The sequence below is a fragment of the Otolemur garnettii genome, unplaced genomic scaffold, assembly GCF_000181295.1.
Source record: "Otolemur garnettii isolate 467f Iridium unplaced genomic scaffold, OtoGar3 scaffold00005, whole genome shotgun sequence".
Classification (NCBI taxonomy): domain Eukaryota; kingdom Metazoa; phylum Chordata; class Mammalia; order Primates; family Galagidae; genus Otolemur; species Otolemur garnettii.
In genome coordinates this window covers 36849500-36872032 of record NW_003852400.1, presented here as the reverse complement: position 1 = coordinate 36872032, position 22533 = coordinate 36849500, and the positions used below count along the sequence as shown (strand labels likewise).

Below are 22533 nucleotides of genomic sequence, written 5' to 3'. Positions count from 1 at the left end.
GGTTTAAAAAAATTAGCTTCTTTTAATAGGCAGCAAAGAGAAATGGGAAGGAAATGGGTGAGAAACCACTTCATCCTCTCAATTTAATATGGAAGAGACAGTGGAATGTGCAGTTGGTACTGATTTACATGTCTTTTTTTTTTTTTTTGAGACAGCCTCAAGCTGTCACCCTGGGCAGAGTACTGCGGCATCACAGCTCACAGCAACCTCCAATTCCTGGGCTCAAGCGATTCTTCTGCCTCTGCCTCCCAAGTAGCTGGCACTACAGGCACAACGCCCGGCCATTTTTTGGTTGCAGCCATCATTGTTGTTTGGCTGGCCTGGGCTGGATTCGAACCCACCAGCTCAGGAGTATGTGGCTGACGCCTTAGCCACGTGAGCCACAGGTGCCGAGCCTGCCTTAACATTCTTAACATCACATGCCATAAAACATGTCTTAACAAAATTAAGAAGACAGATTATCATATCAAATACCTTTTTAGACCTGAGTAGTATAAAACTAGAAATCAATAACAGAAGGAACCTGAGAAAATTCGCAAATACATGGAAATTAAATAACATGCTCTTGAATAAGCAATGGTTCAATGAAGAAACTCAAAGGGGAATTAAAAACTTTCTTAAGACAAATATGGAAATATACAACTACCAAGACTTACGCCAAGACTAGCAAAAGCAGTTCTAAGAAGGAAGTTTATAGCAACAAATGCCTACATTAAAAAAAATCAAATAAACAACCTAATATTGACTTCAAGGAACTAGAAATATAGGAACAAAATTAACACATAATTAGTAGAAGGAAGGAAATAATAAAGACCAGAATATAAATAAAGACTAGAAACACAAAAGTTAAAGAAACAAAGATATATAGTTTTTCAAAAAGATACACAAAATTAATAAACCTTTATCTAGACTAAAATAAAAAGAGAAGATTCAAACAAAATCAGAGATAAAAAAGACATTACAACTAATACCACAGAAATACAGAACAGAAAAAAAATATAAAGAAGAAATACAGAACAAAAGAGAACAATTTTACACCAACAAACTGGATAACAGAGAAATGGATAAATTCAGTAGGTTCTTTACAATCTACTAAATTTGAATTACGAAGACAAAAATCTTAACAAACCAATGATGAATAAGGAGATTGAATCAGTAATAAAGAGTTTGCCATCACAAAAAAGTCGAGAACTGAATGGCTTAACTGCTCAATTCTAAAAATATATAAAGAATTAACACAAATTCTTCTCAAACTCTTCTAAAAAATTAAAGAGGGAAGAATGCCCCCAAACACATTCTTCAAGGCCAGCATTACCTTTGATACCAAAACCATACAAGAAACAAAAAAAAAGTAAAAGTATATGCCAATATTCCTGAAGATAAATGTCCAAATCCTTAACAGAATATTAGCAACCTGAACAACAGTGTATTAAAAAGATCATTCATGGCTCAGTGCCTGTGGCTCAAGTGGCTAAGGTGCCAGCCACATACACCTGAGCTGGTGGGTTCAAATCCAGCCTAGGCCCGCCAAACAACAATGATGGCTGCAACCAAAAGACAGCCAGGCATTGTGGCTTGCGCATGTAGTCCCAGCTACTTGGGAGGCAGAGGCAGGAGACTTGCTTGAGCCCAGGAGTTGGAGGTTGCTGTAAGCTGTGATGCCCTAGCACTCTACCCAGGGCGACAGCTTGAGGCTCCGTCTCAAGAAAAAAAAAAAAGATCATTCACTATGATAAAGTGGGAATCATCTCAGGGAAGCAAGAATTATTAATATATGCAAACAAATACATGTGATACATCACATTAACAGAAGGAAGGACAAAAACCGTATGACTATTGCAACAGATGCAAAAAAATCATGTGACAAAATTGTTGAATCCCTTCAGGATAAAAACTCTCAACAAATTAGGTATAGAAAGAATGTACCTAAACAAACAAAGGCCATATATGACAAACCCATAGATCACATCATTCTGAATGAGAAACAATCGTAAGCTTTTCCTCTAAGATCTACAACAAGAAAAAGATGCCTACTGTTCACAACATCTATTCACCACAGTAGCTGAAGTCCCCAATGACACCAATTGAACAAGAGAAAGAAATAAAAGGCATCCAAATCAGAAAGAAGTTATTGCCCCCATTTATAGATATCATAATTTTTATTTCTTTAAGTTTTTAATTAATTAATTAACTTATTTTTGAGACAGGTTCTTGCTCAGGGCTAAAGTGTAGTGGCATCATCATAGCTCATAGCAACCTCAAACTTCTGGGCTTGAATGATCTTCCTGCCTCAGCCTTCCAAGTAGCTGGGACTATGGGCACATCCACTATGCCTGGCTGATTTTTCTACTTTATAGAGATGGGGTCTCGATCTTGCTCAGGCTGATCTCAAACTCTTGACCTCAAGTGACTTGCATCTCTCAACCTCCCAAAGTGCTAGGATTACAGACATGACATGAGCCACTGTGCCCGGCCAGACGACATCATTATATTTTAATTAATTAATTGGTTAATTAATTTTGAGACAGTCTGGTTCTGCCACCCTGGGTAGAATAGCGTCATCATAGTGCACAGCAACCTGAAACTCTTGGGTTCAGGGGACCTTCCTTTCTTAGCTTCCCAAGTAGGTAGGACTATGGGACCATACCACTATGTCCGACTAATTTATGTATTTATTGTACAGACAGGGTTTCCCTCTTGCTCAGGTTGGTCTTGAACTCCTGACTTCAAGTGATCCTCCCACCTCAGCCTCCCAGAATGCTAGGATTATAGGTTTGTGTCACTACCCCCAGCCCCAGATGGCATTAATTTTTTATACAGAAAACCCTAAAGATGCCACCAAAAAACTGTTAGCACTAGTAAATGAATTCAGTAAAGACTCAGGATACAAAATCAATACATAAAAATTAGTTGCACTTCTATATGCTAACGGCAAATTGTCTGAAAAAGAAATCAAGAAAACAATCCCACTTACAATAGTCTTTACAAAGAACTACAAGGCCTGTATGCCCTTGCATATTCCTTCTGTTCCTCAGCTCCTGTCACTCTCCCTTTGTGCTAACACAAGAATCTTTCAGGTGTTCCTTGAGTATCCCAAGCATGCTCTTCCCTCAGGGTCTTTGTACACTCTTCCCTTCTCTGCCGAGAATGATCTCTCTCCCAAATAACTGATGGGTCACTCTATTTCCTTCAAGACAAGTATCTCCTTCTCAGTGAGGTCTACGCTGCCTACCTTATGTAACACAGTAAGTCCAGCTTCCAATATTCCCTATGCTTCATTCTTTGCTTTGCTTTTCTTTGTAACATTCATCCAGTCTTATATATAAGTTATCCATTGATTGATACCTTTTATCCCCTCTTTGGAATGTATGTAAGATCCATGAAGATAGGATGTTTCTATGTCCACTACTGTCTAACACTGCTTGGCAAATAGGAAGTGCTCAATAAGTATTTATTAAACAAGTGAATAAAATGAGAAAAGGAAGATGTCACCTGATTAGGAACATGTTACAATATGATGAAGATTCTAAATTATATTTCACAATGCCTGGATTTCTATTCTTACACATGACAAAGAAGTATCTCTTTAACAAAATAAGAGATGAGCTAACTTCAAAGTTATCTAGACATAAAACAATTTTGCCCCTACATTGATATTAGTATTAATAATGACAGGGACACCTAGGGTATAATTATTAGCTAGAAAGATGATTAATATTAATACCTACACAAATGCTTTAAGGGAAACGTGTATAATCATTATTACAGTCAGAGTGGAATCTAGTGTCAAACTCTGTCACTTTCTTTCTTTCTTTTTTTTTGAGCCTCAAGCTGTTGCCCTGGATAGAGTGCCATGGCATCACAGGTCACAGCAACCTTCAACTCCTGACTTAAGCGATTTTCTTGCCTCAGCCTCCCAAGTAGCGGGGACTATGGGTACCCACCACAACGCCAGGTATTTTTTGGTTCTAGTTGCCATTGTTGTTTGGAGGGCCCAGGCTGGATTCGAATCCTCCAGCTCCAGTGTATGGGGCTGGCGCCCTAGCTGCTTGAGCTACAGGTGCCGAGCCAGCTCTGTCACTTTCTAAGGCAAGTTTATGTCTCATTTTCCTCCATCATGTTGATAGGATGATTAAATAAGACAATATGTGTTCCAGCACTTACATTAAATGGTAATTATAATTAGCACAGTATCTAGAACATAAGCTCTCAATATATAAGCTATTATCATTATAATCAAATTAGAAGCTTCTGGTAATTTATTCATAAAGTTACTAAACCATTGGTCCACCTGGTGAGGACTATAATGTATATAAAAACAAGTACTAGAAATTAATTGCCACATAAGAATGTAGAACATTCAAAACATATTTATACCAGTAGTATTTTTTTTTTTGAGACAGAGCCTCAAGCTGTCACCTTGGGTAGAGTGCCATGGTGTCACAGCTCACAGCAACCTCCAACTCCAGGGCTCAAGCGATTCTCCTGCCTCTGCCTCCCAAGTAGCTGGGACTACAGGCGCCCACCACAATGCCTGGCTATTTTTTGGTTGTAGGTGTCATTGTTGTTTGGTGGGCCCAGGCTGGATTCGAACCCGCCAGCTCAGGTGTATGTGGCTGACGCCTTAGCTGCTTGAGCCACAGGCACCGAGCCTATTCCAGTAGTATTAAAGTATTATATTTTGATGGATGTGTTACTTAGTTCAATGTAAGCATTTCACATTGTATATCAAAGCAGTACCCTAAACCCCATAAATGTATCAATGTACAAATTTATGATTTAATAAAAAATAATAAAAAAAGTACTATATTTTCTAGTACTATATTTTCTAGTATCCAGGGTTTTGTTTATAAGTCATATGTAGTTCAGACTGAGTATTCTTTTTCTTTTCTTTTTTTTTTTTGAGACAGAGCCTCAAGCCATCCCCCTGGGTAGAGTGCCATGGCATCACGCTCACAGCAACCTCCAACTCCTGGGCTCAAGCGAGTCTCCTGCCTCAGCCTCCCAAGTAGCTGGGACCACAGGCGCCCACCACAATGCCTGACTATTTTTTGGTTGCAGCTGTCATTGTTGTTTTTGGCAGGCCTGGGCTGGATTCAAACCTGCCACCTTAGGTGTATGTGAGTGGCGCCTTAGCCACTTGAGCCACAGGCACTGAGCCAGGCTGAGTATTCTTTATACAAAATGATTAAGTGTTTTGGCTTCCAGATTTTGGAATATTTGCATTACTGGTTGAACATTTCTAATCTGAAAATCTCCAATGGGCATTTCCTTTGAATATCATGTTGGTGCTCAAAAACTTTTGGCTTTGGAGCATTTTACATTTTGGATTTTTAAATTAGGAGTACTTGACCTGTATAAAATTCAACTATTTACTGTATAACTTTAATTTGTATCTGCAGTTCTCAATCTTTTATTCTTCTCCAGCAGACTTGAGAGATATGGCATATTCCTACTACAAACAGTGGCTCTGTGGACCAGTGATTCTCTACCATGTGAGAGGAACATGGCAAGCAGTACTATGGGAGGGGTTATCTTCATTTGAAAATTACCAGTTCACATAGCAGAAATCATTTTCAAAAGGAAGTCAAGAAATGGATTTAAATCTCCATAGAAAACTAAGCATATGTCACAGATCTATTTCTTTAATTTATATCCCAGCATGTACACATTAAGTCTCTTACTAGCGTATTTTCTCCATTGGAACTATTCCAGAGCCGCATTCGATTATCTGTACCAACAGTCAGGAGGTGAAGCCCATCACTTGTAAAGCATAAGCCATTAACTTTCCCGTTATGAGCAGTGTTTGCTGCAATAAAAAATACAGTTTAGTCTACCTGTTCCTGTATTCAATATATATTTAATGTCTGATGATATAATTATTTAAACATATTAAAAGACAACTATTTGAGTTACTTAAAAAATTTAAGTTGATTTTATTTATTTATGAGCGATAGGCTCTTGTTCTGTCATCTAGGCTGGAGTGCAGTGGTCTGATCATAGCTAACTGCAACCTCAAACTTCTGGGTCCAAGTGATCATCCCACTGCAGCCTTCTGAGTAGGCAGCACTATAGGCAATTATATTTAAAATTAACCAGACCATTGGATTATTTGAATATGATATGCTACATAAATATGAACCACAAAAACAGAGAAAAACAAGAAAATCCAAAGGCAAAAATTCTGGCCAAATATTGTTTTTTTCCTAGCAAAGAAGCTGTGCCATCAAATTCAATTAAGTGTGTAGTTTAACATTAAAATTTTAAATTAAACATTTTTATCCCCCTTACATAATAACATAAACTTCTCATAATAATCCATTTCTAATCTAAAAATAATTCCATGCACTATTAAAAATCAACAATACTAGTGTTTTCCATTTAAAAAAACCTTAACAGGGAAAGGATAACTGTTCTAGTCTCAAAACTTATTTCACTTTCTTTTTCTTTTTTTCTTTTTTTTGAGACAGAGCCTCAAGCTGTCCCCCTGGGTAGAGTGCCATGGCATCACAATTCATAGCAACCTCCAACTCCTGGGCTCAAGTGAGTCTCCTGCCTCAGCCTCCCAAGTAGCTGGAACCACAGGTGCCCACCACAATGCCTGGCTATTTTTTGATTGCAGCTGTCATTGTTGTTTGTCAGCCCCGGGCTGGATTCGAACCCACCACCTTAGGTGTATGTGGCCGGCGCCCTAGCCACTTGAGCCAAAGGCACTGAGCCATCACTTTCAAAATGAACAAATTTGCTAGACGTGTGAGGGATCATGCCTATAATCCCAGCACTTTGGGAAGCCAAGGACAAAAAGCACTTGAAGCCAGGAGTTTAAGACCTGTTTGGGCTACACAGTGAGACTGTATCTCAAACAAAAACAAAAACAAAATTAACAAGTTTGAGAAAGCATAATTTTTTTTTTTTTTCTGAGAAAGGGATTGGCTTTGTCACCTGGGCTAGGTGCAGGGGTATCATTTTAGCTCACTTCAACCTCAGACTCCTGTGGGGAAGTCATCCTCCTGCCTCAGCCTCCTGAGTAGCTGGGACTACAGGTACATACCACCACACCAGGCTAACCTTTTCTTTTTGATAGAGACAAGCTCTTGCTCAGGCTGGTCTTGACCTCGTGACCTTAAGTGATCTTCCTGCCTTGGCCTCCCAGAGTGTTAGAATACAGGAGGGAGCTGCCATGCCCAGCCAGAAAGCATTATTCTTAATACTCTGATTAATTTAACTAAGAAAGATTACTAAAACAATCATAAGTTTTATATAGTTCATCTTAATATATTTCTGGTCCAGAATTAATTCTGAATCAAAATTTCTACACAGAAATTAAATTCTATTATAAAAATGCAATTGAGGTACTTTGTCACATAGATTGCAGCTGACTCACTTAACAAAATTTTATGGCCACAAAATGTTACTATTTCTGTAATGTACTGGGGCTTCCTAAAAGACAGTGAATTTGTATAAGCTGACTTCATTGGAGGAAAATCAAAATCAGTATAGCAAGTTCATCCAGAAAAGTTTCTATCTTTGAAAATTTAATGACAAATGAAACTGCCATACTTACTTGTACCTGGAAGAAAGACAACTATAACTTAGTTTATGTAAATTTATAAAGTGATGTATGATAAATACCTTTTTTAAAAAAGATAGCATTTATAATTTATCAATATGCATTTATTATTTAGTTTCAATTAAAGTTTTTCCATGTGAAGAGAAACCAACATTGTCATATTTCTGTATTAATGCATTCTATATTACCTGATTCCGCAGCTTGTGACTTTTTCCCATTATGCTGATCGAGAGTAATCAAACATCCTGATGCTCTCCTCACATCCCATAACTTTACTCTACTGTCAGCACTGAGAAGAAATAAATTTCAAATTGACATATGTAGCTAGGATACTGACTGTACCCCATACCCGTCTTTCCAGTATTATGGCAAACAAAGTCTCATCATAATAGTGGAAATATATTTGTACATTTGGCAGGGGATTATACTTTTTGTCACCCTTGGTAGAGTGCTGTGGCGGCACAGCTCACAGCAAACTCTTAGGCTCAAAGATCTTTTGCCTCAGCCTCCAGAGTAGTTGGGACTACAGGTGCCCGCCACAATGCCTGGCTGTTTTTAGAGATGGGGTCTCACTCTGGCTCGTCTGGAACCTATAAGCCAGGTGATTCGCCTGCCTTGGCCTCCCGGCATGCTAGGCTTACAGGCGTGAGCCACTGTGCCTGGCCAGGGTTATACTTTTGCCTCTTCAGTTAATAGTAGCACAGAGAAGTAAATAAATTGCAAAAAAAGAGTAAGCTTTTTTTTTTCAGATCACAAGGACAAAATTTTGCTGCTTTTTATGTTGTTTTTAGTTACATGATCATATTTTCTTCCACGGCCTAGATAGGCTTGCAGTTTGCTTCTACCAAGTTTGTTACTACATCGTTTTTATTATTCAAATGCTATCAAGACAATCAGGCAGTTAACTAATTTCACTTTGCTTAAGAATCATTTGGCGTGGATTTGGGTTTTTTCTAATAAAAGATTGATAGTAAGATGAATAATGAGGACAATATATTTCCATCTGGTTTTCTGTACTCAAGTCAATCTTTGTCAGATATATAAGAACTATACTTAATGTCACCTAAATATGAGATATTTATTTTCATTTTCTTTCAAGTAAGTGAAGAGAATTTCAGTTTCTATACTACTCCAAAAGAAAACTGCCCAGCAAACCTAGGTGCCTCTAATCACATCAATGGATGCTATTATCTCCTTATAAAGACCTCAATAATATTCTAATTTATTTGGTTTATCTATGTCATTTAAGTAAGAGAGAACATTATATCACATTTAGTAAGCTTATTTTTCATTTGTGAATCAGAGTTTATTGCCTTCTGTTAATATAATCTTGATCTTTTTATAGATAAACATCAAGTGAAGCCAAGAGAATAGCCAGCAAAAAGCTAGCCTTTCCCATTCTTACTTTGCCTTTCTTTCATTCCAATTGAAGAAAATATCTGCAATAAAATGAGTGTGAGGGCTTGGCGCCTGTGGCTCAGTGGCTGGGGCACCAGCGACATGCACCTGAGCTGGCGGGTTCAAATCCAGCCTGGGCCTGCCAGACTACAATGATGGCTGCAACAACAACAACAAAATAGCTGAGTGTTGTGATGGGCACCTGTAGTCCCAGCTACTTGGGAGGCAGAGGCAGGAGAATCGCTTGAGCCCAGAGGTTGGAGGTTGCTGTGAGCTGTGATGTCGCAGCATTCTACCCAGGGCAACAGCTTGTGGCTCTGTCTCAAAAAAAAAAAAAAAAAAAGACTAGTAGAGGGCCTGTGACTCAGTGGGTAGGGTACCAGCCCCGTATACTGAGGGTGGCGGATTTGAACCCGGCCCTGGCCAAACTGCAACAAAAATACAGCCGGGCATTGTGGTGGGCGCCTGTAGTCCCAGCTACTCAGGAGGCTGAGGGAAGAGAATCGCCTAAGCCCACGGCTGGAGGTTGCTGTGAGTGTTCCCCACGCCACTCTACCGAGGGGGACAAAGTAAGACTCTTTGTCTCAAAAAAAAAAAAAAAAAAAAAAGAGTGTGAGGATTTAAGTTTCTTCTGAAACAGATTAGTTTTGAACCAACTCAATACCGATAACTAGCTCTATCTGGTACTGATTCAAATTCCTAGGGATACTTTGAGAATTGAAAGCCTCTTAGCTTCCCTCTGGTCTCAGGAAAACCAAGGTAAGCATGAATAATGTAAATTCATCCCAATATGAACCGGAAACAAGCACTTTTTAACACCTCACTTTAGTATCTCTTTAGTAAGTCTTCCTATTTCTATTCTAGACTTTGCTATACTTCAGAAATCACAAATTTCAACATCACATTCTGCAAATTATTTTATTATTTTCTGCAAATTATTTTATTATTATTTTTTGTACAGACAGAGTCTCACTTTATTGCCCTTGGTAGAGTGCCGTGGCATCACACAGCTCATAACATCCTCCAACTCCTGGGCTTAGGCAATTCTCTTGCCTCAGTCTCCCCAGTAGCTGGGACTACAGGTGCCCACCACAACGCCCGGCTATTTTTTGGTTATAGTTGTCATTGTTGTTTGGCGGGCCCAGGCGGATTTGAACCTGCCAGCTCTGGTATATGTGGCTGGTGCCTTAGCAGCTTGAGCTACAGGCGCTGAGCCAGAAGTCAACAATTTCTAAACACGAGGTAAATACACATTGTTCAGTCTGTATCATTTAATGTTTTGATTTCTATGGCTTAGTTCAGCAGTGGTCTACACCTTCAACCGAGCACGACTGCTCAGCAATCCCATATGCTTATTTAATCTGTTATTCCAGATCCTTACTACCTTCCCTCAAAATTGCATCCCCAATCTTGTATTTTCAACAGATGACATCAAGTCCACTAAAAACCAATAAAGACCATTAGGTTTGCATTTCTTTGAGCTTCTCTGCTAAAGCTACAAACTTGACTGTACTCACATTTACTTTTTCCCCTTTCCATTAGGTCTTCCATTGCTCTAACGTGTCAAATCGTGTGTTCCTCCATCCCGCCCAGTTCGGACTCTCAGATGCTCTCCCCTCTTGTCTACTTCAGCCTGTATGTACTAATTATATCCTCCATTTCTCTCCATTGGTACTTGCTTCCCAGTACATAATACACAATAGTCTTCCCTCTAACAAAGAATACCCCCCTAATTTTTCGAGTCTCTGAGTTAAATGTTTCTGCTTTCTTTTCCTTTATTACATCTTACAAAGTACCTCTATTAAAGCATTTTTTAGGATGTCCTGTAATCCTTGATTTTTCTGACTGTATCCCTCAGTAGATTATTAGCTTCTTGAAGCCTTGGTTGCTTCTTGTCCTTAGCACATGGTAGGCTATCATTAAATATTAGTAAACTTTATCAGTGAGTAGATGGCTGTGCTATATCAGATTCAAAATATTTCTAGGTTAAAGAAAAGGAATAAAAATGCAACTATTTTTAATTAACATAATCTTGCACTTTTGTGTGCAAAAATAACACAACACAGCTGTTTCACTACCTGTGCTTGTACGTCTGCATTATTACATAGATCTCATGTTTTCTTTTTGTTCCAAAAGGCAAACATCTTCATGATGGATAGTTAGAACTGAGAGTATGATGCAAAGTTTAAAGATTTAATTTGGTGACATAAACTAAAATCTCTAATTCAGTATTTCATTTTTAAGGGGCTAATTACTAACCAAATACAGTAGGACTTCCACAGTTGAATGCCTCCTTACATTGATCACCTCCTTAAGTTACCTAATTTTCATGGACTGGACACGCATCACATGTACATTATCAGTACAGTAGGCCTAATTCCATATGTTGACCACCGCCGTATGCTGACCAGTTAGTTAATACTCCTTTGGGTGGTTAACTTACAGAGGTTTTACTGTATGCTAAAATATATACCTTACATAAATGTAGTCTTTTCAAAATGCTTATTATTTATTACTAATATTAACTTCAAAACCAAATAAGTTAAATTTTACCTTGCAGTTGCCAAGATATAATCGTAACGTGGTGACCAAGAAACTGCCAATATTTCTTGTCTGTGACCTGCAAATACAACTATATGAAAAGTCTTACAAAATGTTTGAAAATCAATAAGTAAAATACCAATAATTTGACTAGATTCTGAAGTGAGATTAAACATTAAACATATTTTCATATTTAGTCTTTATTTAGACTGTACATAATAGTCTTTTAAATATTAAAAGTGAATGAACAGGATCATTTGTGTCACATTTTCAATAATCTGTTTAAATGCTAATGTGAAGACTATGGAGGTATTTCTAACACATGGCATTTTATGACAAAAGAAATGGTTTTCCTTTGGAAAAAACTGTCAGAATAAGCAAGTCTCTTTTTTTAAAGTGGCTGTTCATCTATTCCATATAACTGAAGTTTAATTACTTATCACTATATCAAAAGGCCACTACAACAAAACAGACAAGATAAACTTTTTTTTTTTTTTTTTTTTTAAGACAGAGTTTCACTATGTTGCCTTGGGTAGAGTGCTGTGGTGTCACAGTTCACAGCAACCTTCAACTCTTGGGCTTAAGCAATTCTTTTGCCTCAGCCTCCCAAGTGGCAGGGATGACAGGCACCCGCCAGAATGCCCGGCTATTTTTTGTTGGAGCTGTCATTGTCATTTAGCTGCCCCAGGCCGGGTTTGAACCCACCACCTTTGGTGTATGTGGATGGCGCCGTACCCACTGTGCTAGGGGTGCTGAACCAAGATAAATATTTTAAAGAATATAAATGCTTTCTCATTTCTCATAGTTGAAAAAAAAAAAAACCTTTAATTTGTAATTGTAAAAATCATTTATATAAATTTTTTTCCTAAAAAGCACAGGTGGTGAGGCAGCGCCTGTGGCTCAAGGAGTAGGGTGCCGGCCCCATATGCTGGACGTGGCAGGTTCAAACCTAGCCCCGGCCAAAAACTGCAAAAAAAAAAGGAAAAGCACAGGTGGTAAGTTCATAGGGTGACTTCAACATTTTAATTTACTTTTACCTAATGGAACCACTCAAACTACTCAGTAGTAGTATATTTTTACTTTATATTAATAGAAATTATAATATGTAAAAACATGCTAGCCATATCACCAAGTATATTTTATATATTTATGTGTTTCTCAGAGATGAATAAAAATGTATATATATTTTTTGTTGTTGTTGCAGTTTGGCCAGGGGCAAGTTCGAACCCAATACCCTGGGGCCGGCACCCTACTCACTGAGCCATAGGCGTCGCCCAATAAAAATATATATTTCTAAATTACATTCAATGTTTACATTGTTTAGAATCAGACAATCTAATACTGATAAAGTAGCAAAAAATATCTTTATTTCTTTTTCTTTTTTTTTTATAGTGCATGAATCTGTGGCAAGCAAAAATAATTTAAATTGATATACTTTTACAAAACAAAGTGTTAGTTTGACATCTTTTTTCTAAACTATTTTTTACTAAAAATGCACCTAAATATTCAGAACAATGTTTACTCATTAGTCAAAATGTTAAACAATTCACATGAGACATTAGTAGTTTATTCTTAAAAATGTAGAAATAACACAAGGTTTTGAGTTAGACCTTTATTTTCTATTTCCCTTTGAGCTCCCTGTGACCATTGTTCATGTAAATGTCTTCTCAATTGTTTAGTTTATAAGAATAATGCACAGAAGCATCTTTATTTCCTTGTTGACTTTTAACAACTAGCACAAAATACATCAGTCATGTCCCTTACAAAGAATAGATTGTTAGTAATGTTTCTTTTTATTGAATGGTTTACTCAAAGTAGTTGTTGTTTGAAATAAAAAAAAGTACCCTGTAGAATGTGAGAACAGGCTCCAGACTTTAAGTCACAAAGTTGTACTTTGGGTCCTCTAGTACCAACTGTAAAAACAAAAACAAATATGGTTTAAAATAACTTCATTATAAATCATCATCAAAAGGAAATACAATATCATCATTAAGAACCATGATATTTTTACAGCACACATGCAGAAATACAAAAATGTATGCCAAAAATATATTCAAGTTATTTTAAATATTTATTTATTTATTTTATTTTTTGACAGTAGAAACCTTTGTTTTTGTTTTTTTTTTTTTGCAGTTTTTGGCCAGGGCCGGGTTTGAACCCGCCATCACTGGTATATGGGGCCAGCACCCTACTCCTCTGTGCCAAAGGCACCGCTCGACAGTAGAAACCTTTTAATGAGACAAGGCAAACAGTGAGCGGAAAATACTCCAGGGTGAAAGAAGGCTGAGGACACTAAAAGAGACGGCAGCTCAAACGATGACTTAAATATATTCCAGAGTCACTATTTATACTTAAAGCAATTTTAAAAGTGAGGTCTTAACAAAAAAGCCTTTACAAGGCATCTAAAAAAATTTAAATCCTTTGAATTACTAAAACAACTAAATTATCTACTGGAAATCTGTACAGCAGGGACCTGTTTTCAGCAGGTAAGCCTATTTACAGAGTAAGAACTTCTTACTCTTGTAACGTCGTACTGTTTTAAGAGAATATATAACTCCTGTCCCTGCAAAGGTAGTCCATAAGGCCTCAGTGGTTCCACAGAAATATGGACCTAGCTCTGCTAGAGGACAATTTACCCTGCACTGTAAACACACACACACCTGCCCCCACTAGGCAGTAGTTGCCTTGAGGAAGGGTTATGACCCATTCATTTTGTATCTACACTGACAACACATTGACACTCAACTTTTAAGCACAAACGCCAAATGATGTTACAACACCATTGCTATTTCCATCTTTAACACTCCTACTGTTACCCATTTCCCAAACAAAACCCCCAACTGATGCCACATTTACTATGGTTTTCACAACATAGGCCTTCTGTACTTTTTAATGTAAACAAACATGCTTGATTTACTAATTCTCAAAGTAATGACACAAACTTAGCATTTTCCTCGGAATGGAAACTTGCTTAGAAGTAACTTCATTCTTTTTCTTTTTCAAAAGTGCATCCGCCAGCTGCTTTTCTTGGAAGGAACACTTATTTTTTGACCCATGTTCCGACTATACGGCATCACCATAAAGTTCTTCTGTTTTTCTTCTCTTCATTTGTGGAACTGGAAAATGGATTTATTTTTGTTTTCTTCCTTACAGATTCCTTCCAATCTGTCTTTCCAGCCACTGCAGTTGCCAATCTTGTCTCCTTATCAGATTTTGGCTTTTTATGAAGGTGTTCAATGTCCTGAAGAGAAAGTAATTCGCCCCTGGTTCCTCATCACTGTCTATTTCAATATATTTCCTCTTCTGGGATTTCCCGGGGCAGCATCAAGCTCTTTCTTCATCTGGGCCAGGTGGATTTTCTGAAAGTCTTCCTGAGTTAAAACTCGACTAGTGCTGATGGCTGCAGCTTTGGCTCTCGGCTCCTCCCTCGGCATGCTGTCCAGCTTCCTGGAAATTTCTTGCTGTTCTTCATCAGAAGAGTGGTGCACATCAACCCTCTATCCTCCTTCCCTGTAGCATACTGCACCAGATCTCTTGCTGTTGGTCCTTCATCCTCGGATTCCGAGTCACTGGCCTGTTTCTCATCTTCATCCATTCCCCATCTGCCTCCTCCTTGTCCTCACTGAGACTGGCACTTTCCCAACTGTCTTCATCATTTTCAGCATTCTCTTCTTTCTCAACTTCCAGAACTTCTGCTCCTGGAATGTAATCTTCAGCATCTAATTCTCCATATTCTTGTACTCTTGCTTCTATGGCTGCCTCTGTAGGCTTGCCCCGGAATTTCTTCTGCAGCAGCTGAGGATTCAGCGATCTGAAGAGCTGAATCAAAGTTCTAGCAGACATCATTACATTCTTATCTTTGTGTGTTTTATACTGAGCCACGTCTTGAAGAAGCTCCTCAGTCATGGCTAGAGGACATTGAGCTGTTATATCTTTTATAGCATTGATTCCTACAGTCGTGACTTCCCCAGAGTTCTTGTCAGTAACAAAATTGTTGGCCACTGTCATGAGCAGTGAATGAATGATCTTTGGGGGTGATGAGATGCTTGTGCAACAAAGAGAATCTTTGTTGCTTCTCTTTGGTGGGGCTGCAGAAATCTTTGCACAAAAGGATAGAAGTTGAAAGGAAAAGCTCATGAATCCCTACTAATCATGAGCATTATCTTCACTTCAAACCTCTCCTTGGAGCTCTCGAGCTGCTTTAGTAGTTTTTCTGCAAAATCTTGGGGATCATGAATTAAGTGAATCGTTGAAAAATTAAACACTTCTGGATTTTTCTTCTTTTGTTTCTTTAGGACTTTCATTGCCTTTTCCAACCTCTTCTTGCTGTTAGAACTCTTCTTCCCTGTAGCATACTGCACCAGGAGGTCTCTTGCTGCTGGTCCTTCATCCTCAGATTCCGAGTCACCGTCCTGTTTCTCATCTTCATCCTTCCCAAGAAAGAATGTCAAAGCAGCAACTAGTATCTTAGTGACCGTAGAGAAGCATGCAGTTGTGATAACATTCACAGTTTTGGCATCATTCCAGATGTTCCTCCTATAGAGTTCAACCATCACATCCAAAGACATCTTGGCAGTAGTTGCACTGTTCTCTCTTAACATGGTATACATGAAATTCTGCAACACTACATTCACTTTATTGTTCTTGTGTTTTGCATTTCTATTTTTGATATCAGTCACAATATGTGTATATAAAGTCTTTTGCAGAAGCTTACCATGGCAACAAAGAAGTTCAAAGAAGAGTTCTAATAAACTTGACTGATGAGGTTTTTATTTCTCGGCAAGATCAAAGCTTTGCAAAATGTCATTCGAAGATCTGGATCCAGGAAGGTGTGATTATAGGAGAGAAGATCTTTCAGCTCTTGAGGAAAGTTACTTAGATATTCTGGGTAGCAGTCTGTAACAAAGCAAAGACTCTTCTGAAGTTTCTCTCTTTCTCTCCTATAATTCAGATGCACAGATTTAGGATGTTCTGTGCCATAAACACCACCAACTCTGCTAGTTCTCTTCTGAACTTATTTGGTTGTAATTTAAAAATCTCCACATTGGATTTGTAGTGATTATATTGCTGTAGAAACTCCCCGATGTAGGCCAGTGGGTCCCGCTTGATCAGCTTCTGTAACTGCAGCAGGTTGTTGGGCAGCTTGTTGTTTCTGCTGGACGTGTTGGTGGCAGACTGGCTTCGTGGTGAGCAGTCTAAGAAAACCCACGCTGCTGGCAGCTGCCAGCCAGTCTCAACTACCGCACCTATTTTAAATATTTATAATTAGAAAAATTACTTTAATTATAGTTATACTTTAGTGGTAAGGAAACTCTTTTATTGTAATATGTTTTGTTTTGAAATAATTACAGATTTGTAAGAAATTGTAAACCTACTCTGGAGAGGCCCATGTGCCCTTCAGCTATGTTCCCCCAATGATTATAAGTTAGGTAACTAAAGAATGATATCAAAACCAGGAAATTCATATTAGTCAATGTATGGGCACAGTTCTATGCCATTTCATCAAATCAAATCATTTTATTTATTTATTTATTTATTTTTTGAGACAGAGCCTCAAGCTGTCTTGAGGTAGAGTGCCATGGCATCCAGCTCACAGCAACCTTCAATTCCTGGGCTCAAGCAATTCTGCTTCTGCCTCCCAAGTAGCTGGGACTACAGGTGCCCGCCACAACGCTCAGCTATTTTTTGGTTGCAGCTGTCATTGTTGTTTGGCAGGCCCAGGCTGGATTAGAACCCGCCAGCTCAGGTGTTGTGTGGCTGGCACCTTCGCTGCTTGAGCCACAGGCGCCGAGCCATAAATCATTTTGTTTTAATTACTTAGTTTTCCAAGTTAGTGATGTACTTCCAATCACTAGTAACAGATTCATAGAAACTCTGGACACAGACTGAATGGACTTTAGACAACTCGGTGTCCAGCTCTTCTTCATAGACAAAGCAGCTGACTCATGTCCAGAGGTGACAAGATTCATGCAGTGTCACAGAAATAATGGAATCACAGGGACCAGATATCTGACACCAGAAATCTTTTTTTTCTCTTATATATGAACATTTTTGTTTCGAGTGCTCTTATGTAAATGGGGTTTAATTTTAATCACCATCTTAAATAGAAGGAAATAATTTCCTGTTTCATTGTGTCAGACTGGAAAAGTTGCCAAATTTTGTTCAGGTAAAATTTTTGAAACTTTGAGAGTTTAAAAGTAACTACTACCACCAAAAAAAAAGGAGAAAGAAAAGAAAAGTAACTGTTTAGGGGACAGAAATATACTCTTCATCTTTGAATCCTAGCTGCTGTCACAGTGCTCAACGTGCATGTGTCTACTGAGAGGAATATTATTGTATACTTGTTTTTGCTGCTTTTGTTAAAGAATTTGTATCTTTTTTTTTTTTTTTTTGCGGTTTTTGGCTGGGGCTGGATTTGAACCCATCACCTCCAGCATATGGGGTCAGCGCCTTACTCCTTTGAGTCACAGGAGCCACCCTTTTGCAAAGAATTTAGATCTTTCTCGGGGTTAAAATGTATACATCAAAGCTAACTATATGTCAATAGAAGAAATTTTTCAGTATGTTAAAAGACAAACGAATACACATACAAACCTGCTACCAAACTATGCTTGGTGGCAATTGGAGACATATGATGACTATAAATTGTTTCCTCAAAATTATATATATCTGCAGTCTGAAAACCAAAAGAGATTTAAAGATTGTAAGTTCTAATTATAAAAACAAAGCAATACATTTTTGACTGTTAGCAATTCAGCTTAAACATGGGAATGTAATACCTTCCCAAACCCTGATAATTTAAAATACTATGTTACTATAACATTCTTCTCCCTTTTGTGAGAAAAAAATAGTTTTTCCCTAATAAGTCCTAGAAATTAAGAAAAGACAACCAACCACCTTGCTCACCATCTTCCTCTCTACTCCACGCTGGGGGGCCTCAGCAGCTACACAGACGATTTGGCCAAAACTCTCTCGGTTCCATATAACCTCAGCTACCACATCTGGGACACACCACCCAGAATTGCTCTTCCTTTGAAATCATGCATGCTGGTATTCTATGACCACAAACCTCTATCATTTCTAGCCTTCTCTTTCAACTTTTTTCAAGAAATCCAGGTATACCCTGAAACTCCAGTTCCTTCTGTCTACTTTTTCTCTGCAGCTTAGATTCCAAAGTCTAATACCAGACCAAGTCATTTGCCAGCATCTTCAACTCTTTTGTCATTATCCTTCCACTTGGCAAGACTTTGACCTGGGTGATTCCAAATGTGTCTTTTCTGCACCCATACCCAGACTGATCTACACCAGGAGTTGCCAAACTTTTTCTATGAAGAGTCAGATGGTAAATATTTTAGGCTTTGAGACCAGCTACACATCTTTGCCACTGTAGCGTCAAAGCAGTCATATACAACAAATGAACATGTTTGTGTTCAAAGAACACTTTTCAAAAAGAGGTCACAAGCCAGACTTGTCCACAACCCAGACTGGACAGTCCCTTCTCTACCTAGTTGAATAGAGCAGACTGGTGTCACTATAAAGTATTATTCTTTTCATCTGGGTCTTCAGTAAGGACTGCCAGTCCTACTATAATTTCAGTAGTCTTCTCTGCAATATTCTGCTATTTCAAACATTCTCTGCTCTCCATAAACATCCCCACTCAGTCACAATGCATCATTTGCTCTTTTGTTTCAAAGACAAAACAAGAGTGGCTCAAATAGAATTCCTTTAATTTCTTTTTTTATTTTTTTTGAGATGGAGCCTCAAGCTGTCACCCTGGGCAGAGTGCCGTGGCATCACAGCTCACAGCAACCTCCAACTCCTGGGTTCAAGCAAGTCTCCTGCGTCTGCCTCCCAAGTAGCTGGGACTATAGGCACCCGCCACAACGCCTGGCTATTTTTTGGTTGCAGCCATCACTGTTGTTTGGTGGGCCCAGGCTGGATTCGAACCTGCCAGCTCAGGTGTACATAGCTGGTGCCTTAGCTGCTTGAGCCACAGGTCCCGAGCCCCCTTAATGTCTTAACAACAGACCTACAAACACATTTGCTTCCACTTACCCTTTTTCCTTCTTTACTAATGTTATTATGTTAAAAATGATCCCTCGTTATTTTTAAGGTTAATCCCTCTACTTATGTTCAGGTTCCCTTCAGTGCTGTCAGAAATCTTACCTCTTAGTTTACACTGTAGGTATCTGGAACCTCTCTCTCTACTAGCTCATTTCCAACAGCATTAAACGTTTAGATTTCTTTCATGTTAACAGCACCCTCTCCCCAAGACAATAAGTAAATAAATAAAAAGGCTTTCATCCTACATCCTCCCTAGTTAACCTTTTCTCCTGTTAAAATACACATTTTGGCTATCTTTGACTCCTTGTTTCCCATGTATTTCTCAGCTCACTGCAATCCTATTTGTAATTCTAGTACTCAAATTCATACTTCTCTTCCAATATCACAAATAACCTCCTCATCTTATCTGTCAGTCATATTCAACACATACTCCTTAAAACAATCTCTTTCACTGGCTTCCATTACATCATATACTCCTGATTTTATGCTTATTCCTTTTCATTGTCTTTTGTGGGCTTTGTTGTTCCTTTTTCTGTCCTATTAGTTTTTGTCTTCTTTGGAGTTTTGTCCTATGTATTCTTCTAACTGCCACCAATGCATTATGGGTTAGGTACCCCTTATCAGAAATGGGGGACCAGAAATGCTTCAGATTTTAGAGTTTTTCTGGACTTGGGAACATTTACATTATATTTACTGGTTAAGCATCCCAAATCTGGAAATCTGAAATCCAAAATGCTCCAATGAGCATTTTTTTTGAGCATTATGTTGGGGATAAAAAATTTCATATTTTGGATTTTGGATTTTTGAATTAGAAATACTCAATCTGCAGTGAAGCACAAAGCTGTATTTTCAGTGCAGACCTTATTCCTCAATTCCAGATATGTATAGCTCAATCACTGTATTATTTCCATTTGGATTTCTTGTAACCCCCTCAAATAGAACAAATGTAAAATTGAACTAATGATGCACCCCTCCCTCTGTACCTTAGTACATAATATAATCCACCCAATCCCTAAGCGAGAGAACCTAAGGTATTTCATTTTTTTAAAGAATGGCATTGTTGAGATACAAACCATACAGTACATCCATCTAAAGCATCCACTTAAATGGCTTTTAGTGTATCTATAGAGTCATGCAAGTATCATTCAAAGACATTTTTAGACATTTTCATTACCTCAAAAAAATACCCATAACCGTTAGTCATTCCCATTTCTTACTCTGGCCTAGGAAACCATTAGTAAACTTTCTGTCTCTATAGATTTGCTGATTCTTGACATTTCCTAGAGACGGCACTACACATACATTGTTTTTTTTTTTTTTTTTTTTTTTTTTGAGACAGAGCCTCAAGCTGTCCCCCTGGGCAGAGTGCCGTGGCATTACAGCTCACAGCAACCTCCAGCTCCTGGGCTCAAGCGAGTCTCCTGCCTCCGCCTCCCAAGTAGCTGGGACCACAGGCGCCCGCCACAACGCCCGGCTATTTTTTGGTTGCAGCCGTCATTGTTGTTTGGCGGGTCCGGGCTGGGGATTCGAACCCGCCACCTTAGGTGTACGTGGCTGGCGCCTTAGCCGGTTGAGCTATAGGCGTCGAGCCACATACATTGTTTATTGTAATCTTTCATTTAGCAAGTTGTCAGGGTTCATCCATATGGCAGCATGTATCAGTACTTTATTTCTATTTATTGCTGAATAATATTCCACTGGAAGAATATACCACATTATTTTTTATTTGTCCATCAGTCGATGGACATTTCAGTTGTTTCCATTGTTTGGCAGCATAAATAATGCTGCTATGGGCTTGGCGCCCGTAGCTCAAAAGGCTAAGGCACAAGCCACATATGCTGGAGCTGGCGGGTCTGAATCTAGCCCGGGCCTGCCAGTAGTCCCAGCTACTTGGGAGGTTGAGGCAAGAGAATCACTTAAGCCCAAAAGTTTGAGGTTGCTGTGAGCTGTGATGCCAGGGCATTCTACCGAGGATGACAAAGTGAGACTGTCTCAGAAAAAAAAATAATGCTGCTATGAACATTTACATATGAGTTTTTTTGCAGACATATGTTTTTATTTCTCTTGGGTCTATACCCAGGAATGGAGTTGCTTGATCATATATTAACATTTAATTTGTTTTTACTTTTATGTATTTTTTTTGGGACAAGAGTCAGTTTGTCACCCTTGGTAGAGTACCATAGCATCACAGCTCATAGCAACCTCCAACTCTTGGCCTCTAGCGATCCTCTTGCCTCAGAGTAGCTGGAACTACAGGCGCCTGCCACAGTGCCTGGCTATTTTTAAAGACAGGGTCTAGCTTTAGCTCTGGCTGGTCTCTAACTCCTGAGCTCAGGCAATCCACCTGCAGTCAGCATCCCAAGTGCTGGGGTTATACGAGTGAGCCATTGTGTCTGGCTACATTTAAAATTTTTGAGGAACTGTTTTCCAAAGCAGCACCATTTTACATTCCTGCCAACAATGTAGGAGGGTTTCGATTAATGCACATCCTCACCAACATTTGTTATCTACCTTTTTTATTTCATCTATCCTAGCAGATGTGAAGTGATTGATATCTTACTGTGGTTTCGATTTGTATATCTGATGGCCATTTTTGATTCGTCACTCTTGTTAATAGCTAATTAATTTCCAACTCCTGTCAGTTCTCTCATAAATAACCTTCTATTTCTGTCTATCCTTATTTTCTTTACATTTAGCAGATGCACAATAAATTATTTCTTACTGAATCTTTTCATAAAACGCTGTCATACTTTTACTTCAGATAGCATTATAAATTCATGGACTACTGTTCTGAGTTGGCAAAACATTTATGCTCTAAAGAAAATTTAAATTCATGATGTCTTTTCTTAGGGTTTTATTTTATTTTATTTTATTTTTGCAGTTTTTGGCTGGGGCTGGGTTTGAACTTGCCACCTCCAGCATATGGGGCTGGTGCCCTACCCTTTGGAGCTACAGGTGCC

The 22533-nt window shown here is 38.5% G+C and overlaps 1 protein-coding gene and 1 pseudogene across 3 annotated transcripts in view; both read right to left on the bottom strand.

Annotated features, from left to right (window-relative positions):
• The window catches only part of ERCC8 (ERCC excision repair 8, CSA ubiquitin ligase complex subunit), a 63180-nt gene that overhangs the window by 19816 nt on the left and 20831 nt on the right, over nucleotides 1–22533 (bottom strand). For both annotated transcript variants that reach the window (XM_003782738.3, XM_023519450.1), the window contains 5 exons: nucleotides 18104–18185; nucleotides 13354–13422; nucleotides 11522–11588; nucleotides 7759–7859; nucleotides 5685–5809 (listed from right to left, as the gene is read on the bottom strand). In XM_003782738.3, coding sequence (XP_003782786.1) covers nucleotides 5685–5809; nucleotides 7759–7859; nucleotides 11522–11588; nucleotides 13354–13422; nucleotides 18104–18185 — 444 coding nt within the window. The remainder of the gene's footprint in view (nucleotides 1–5684; nucleotides 5810–7758; nucleotides 7860–11521; nucleotides 11589–13353; nucleotides 13423–18103; nucleotides 18186–22533) is intronic.
• LOC105887914 lies at nucleotides 14098–16443 on the bottom strand (annotated as a pseudogene). The gene is made up of 2 exons (XR_002775874.1): nucleotides 15102–16443; nucleotides 14098–15004 (listed from the first exon to the last, which is right to left on the bottom strand). The product of XR_002775874.1 is annotated as a protein SDA1 homolog (transcript).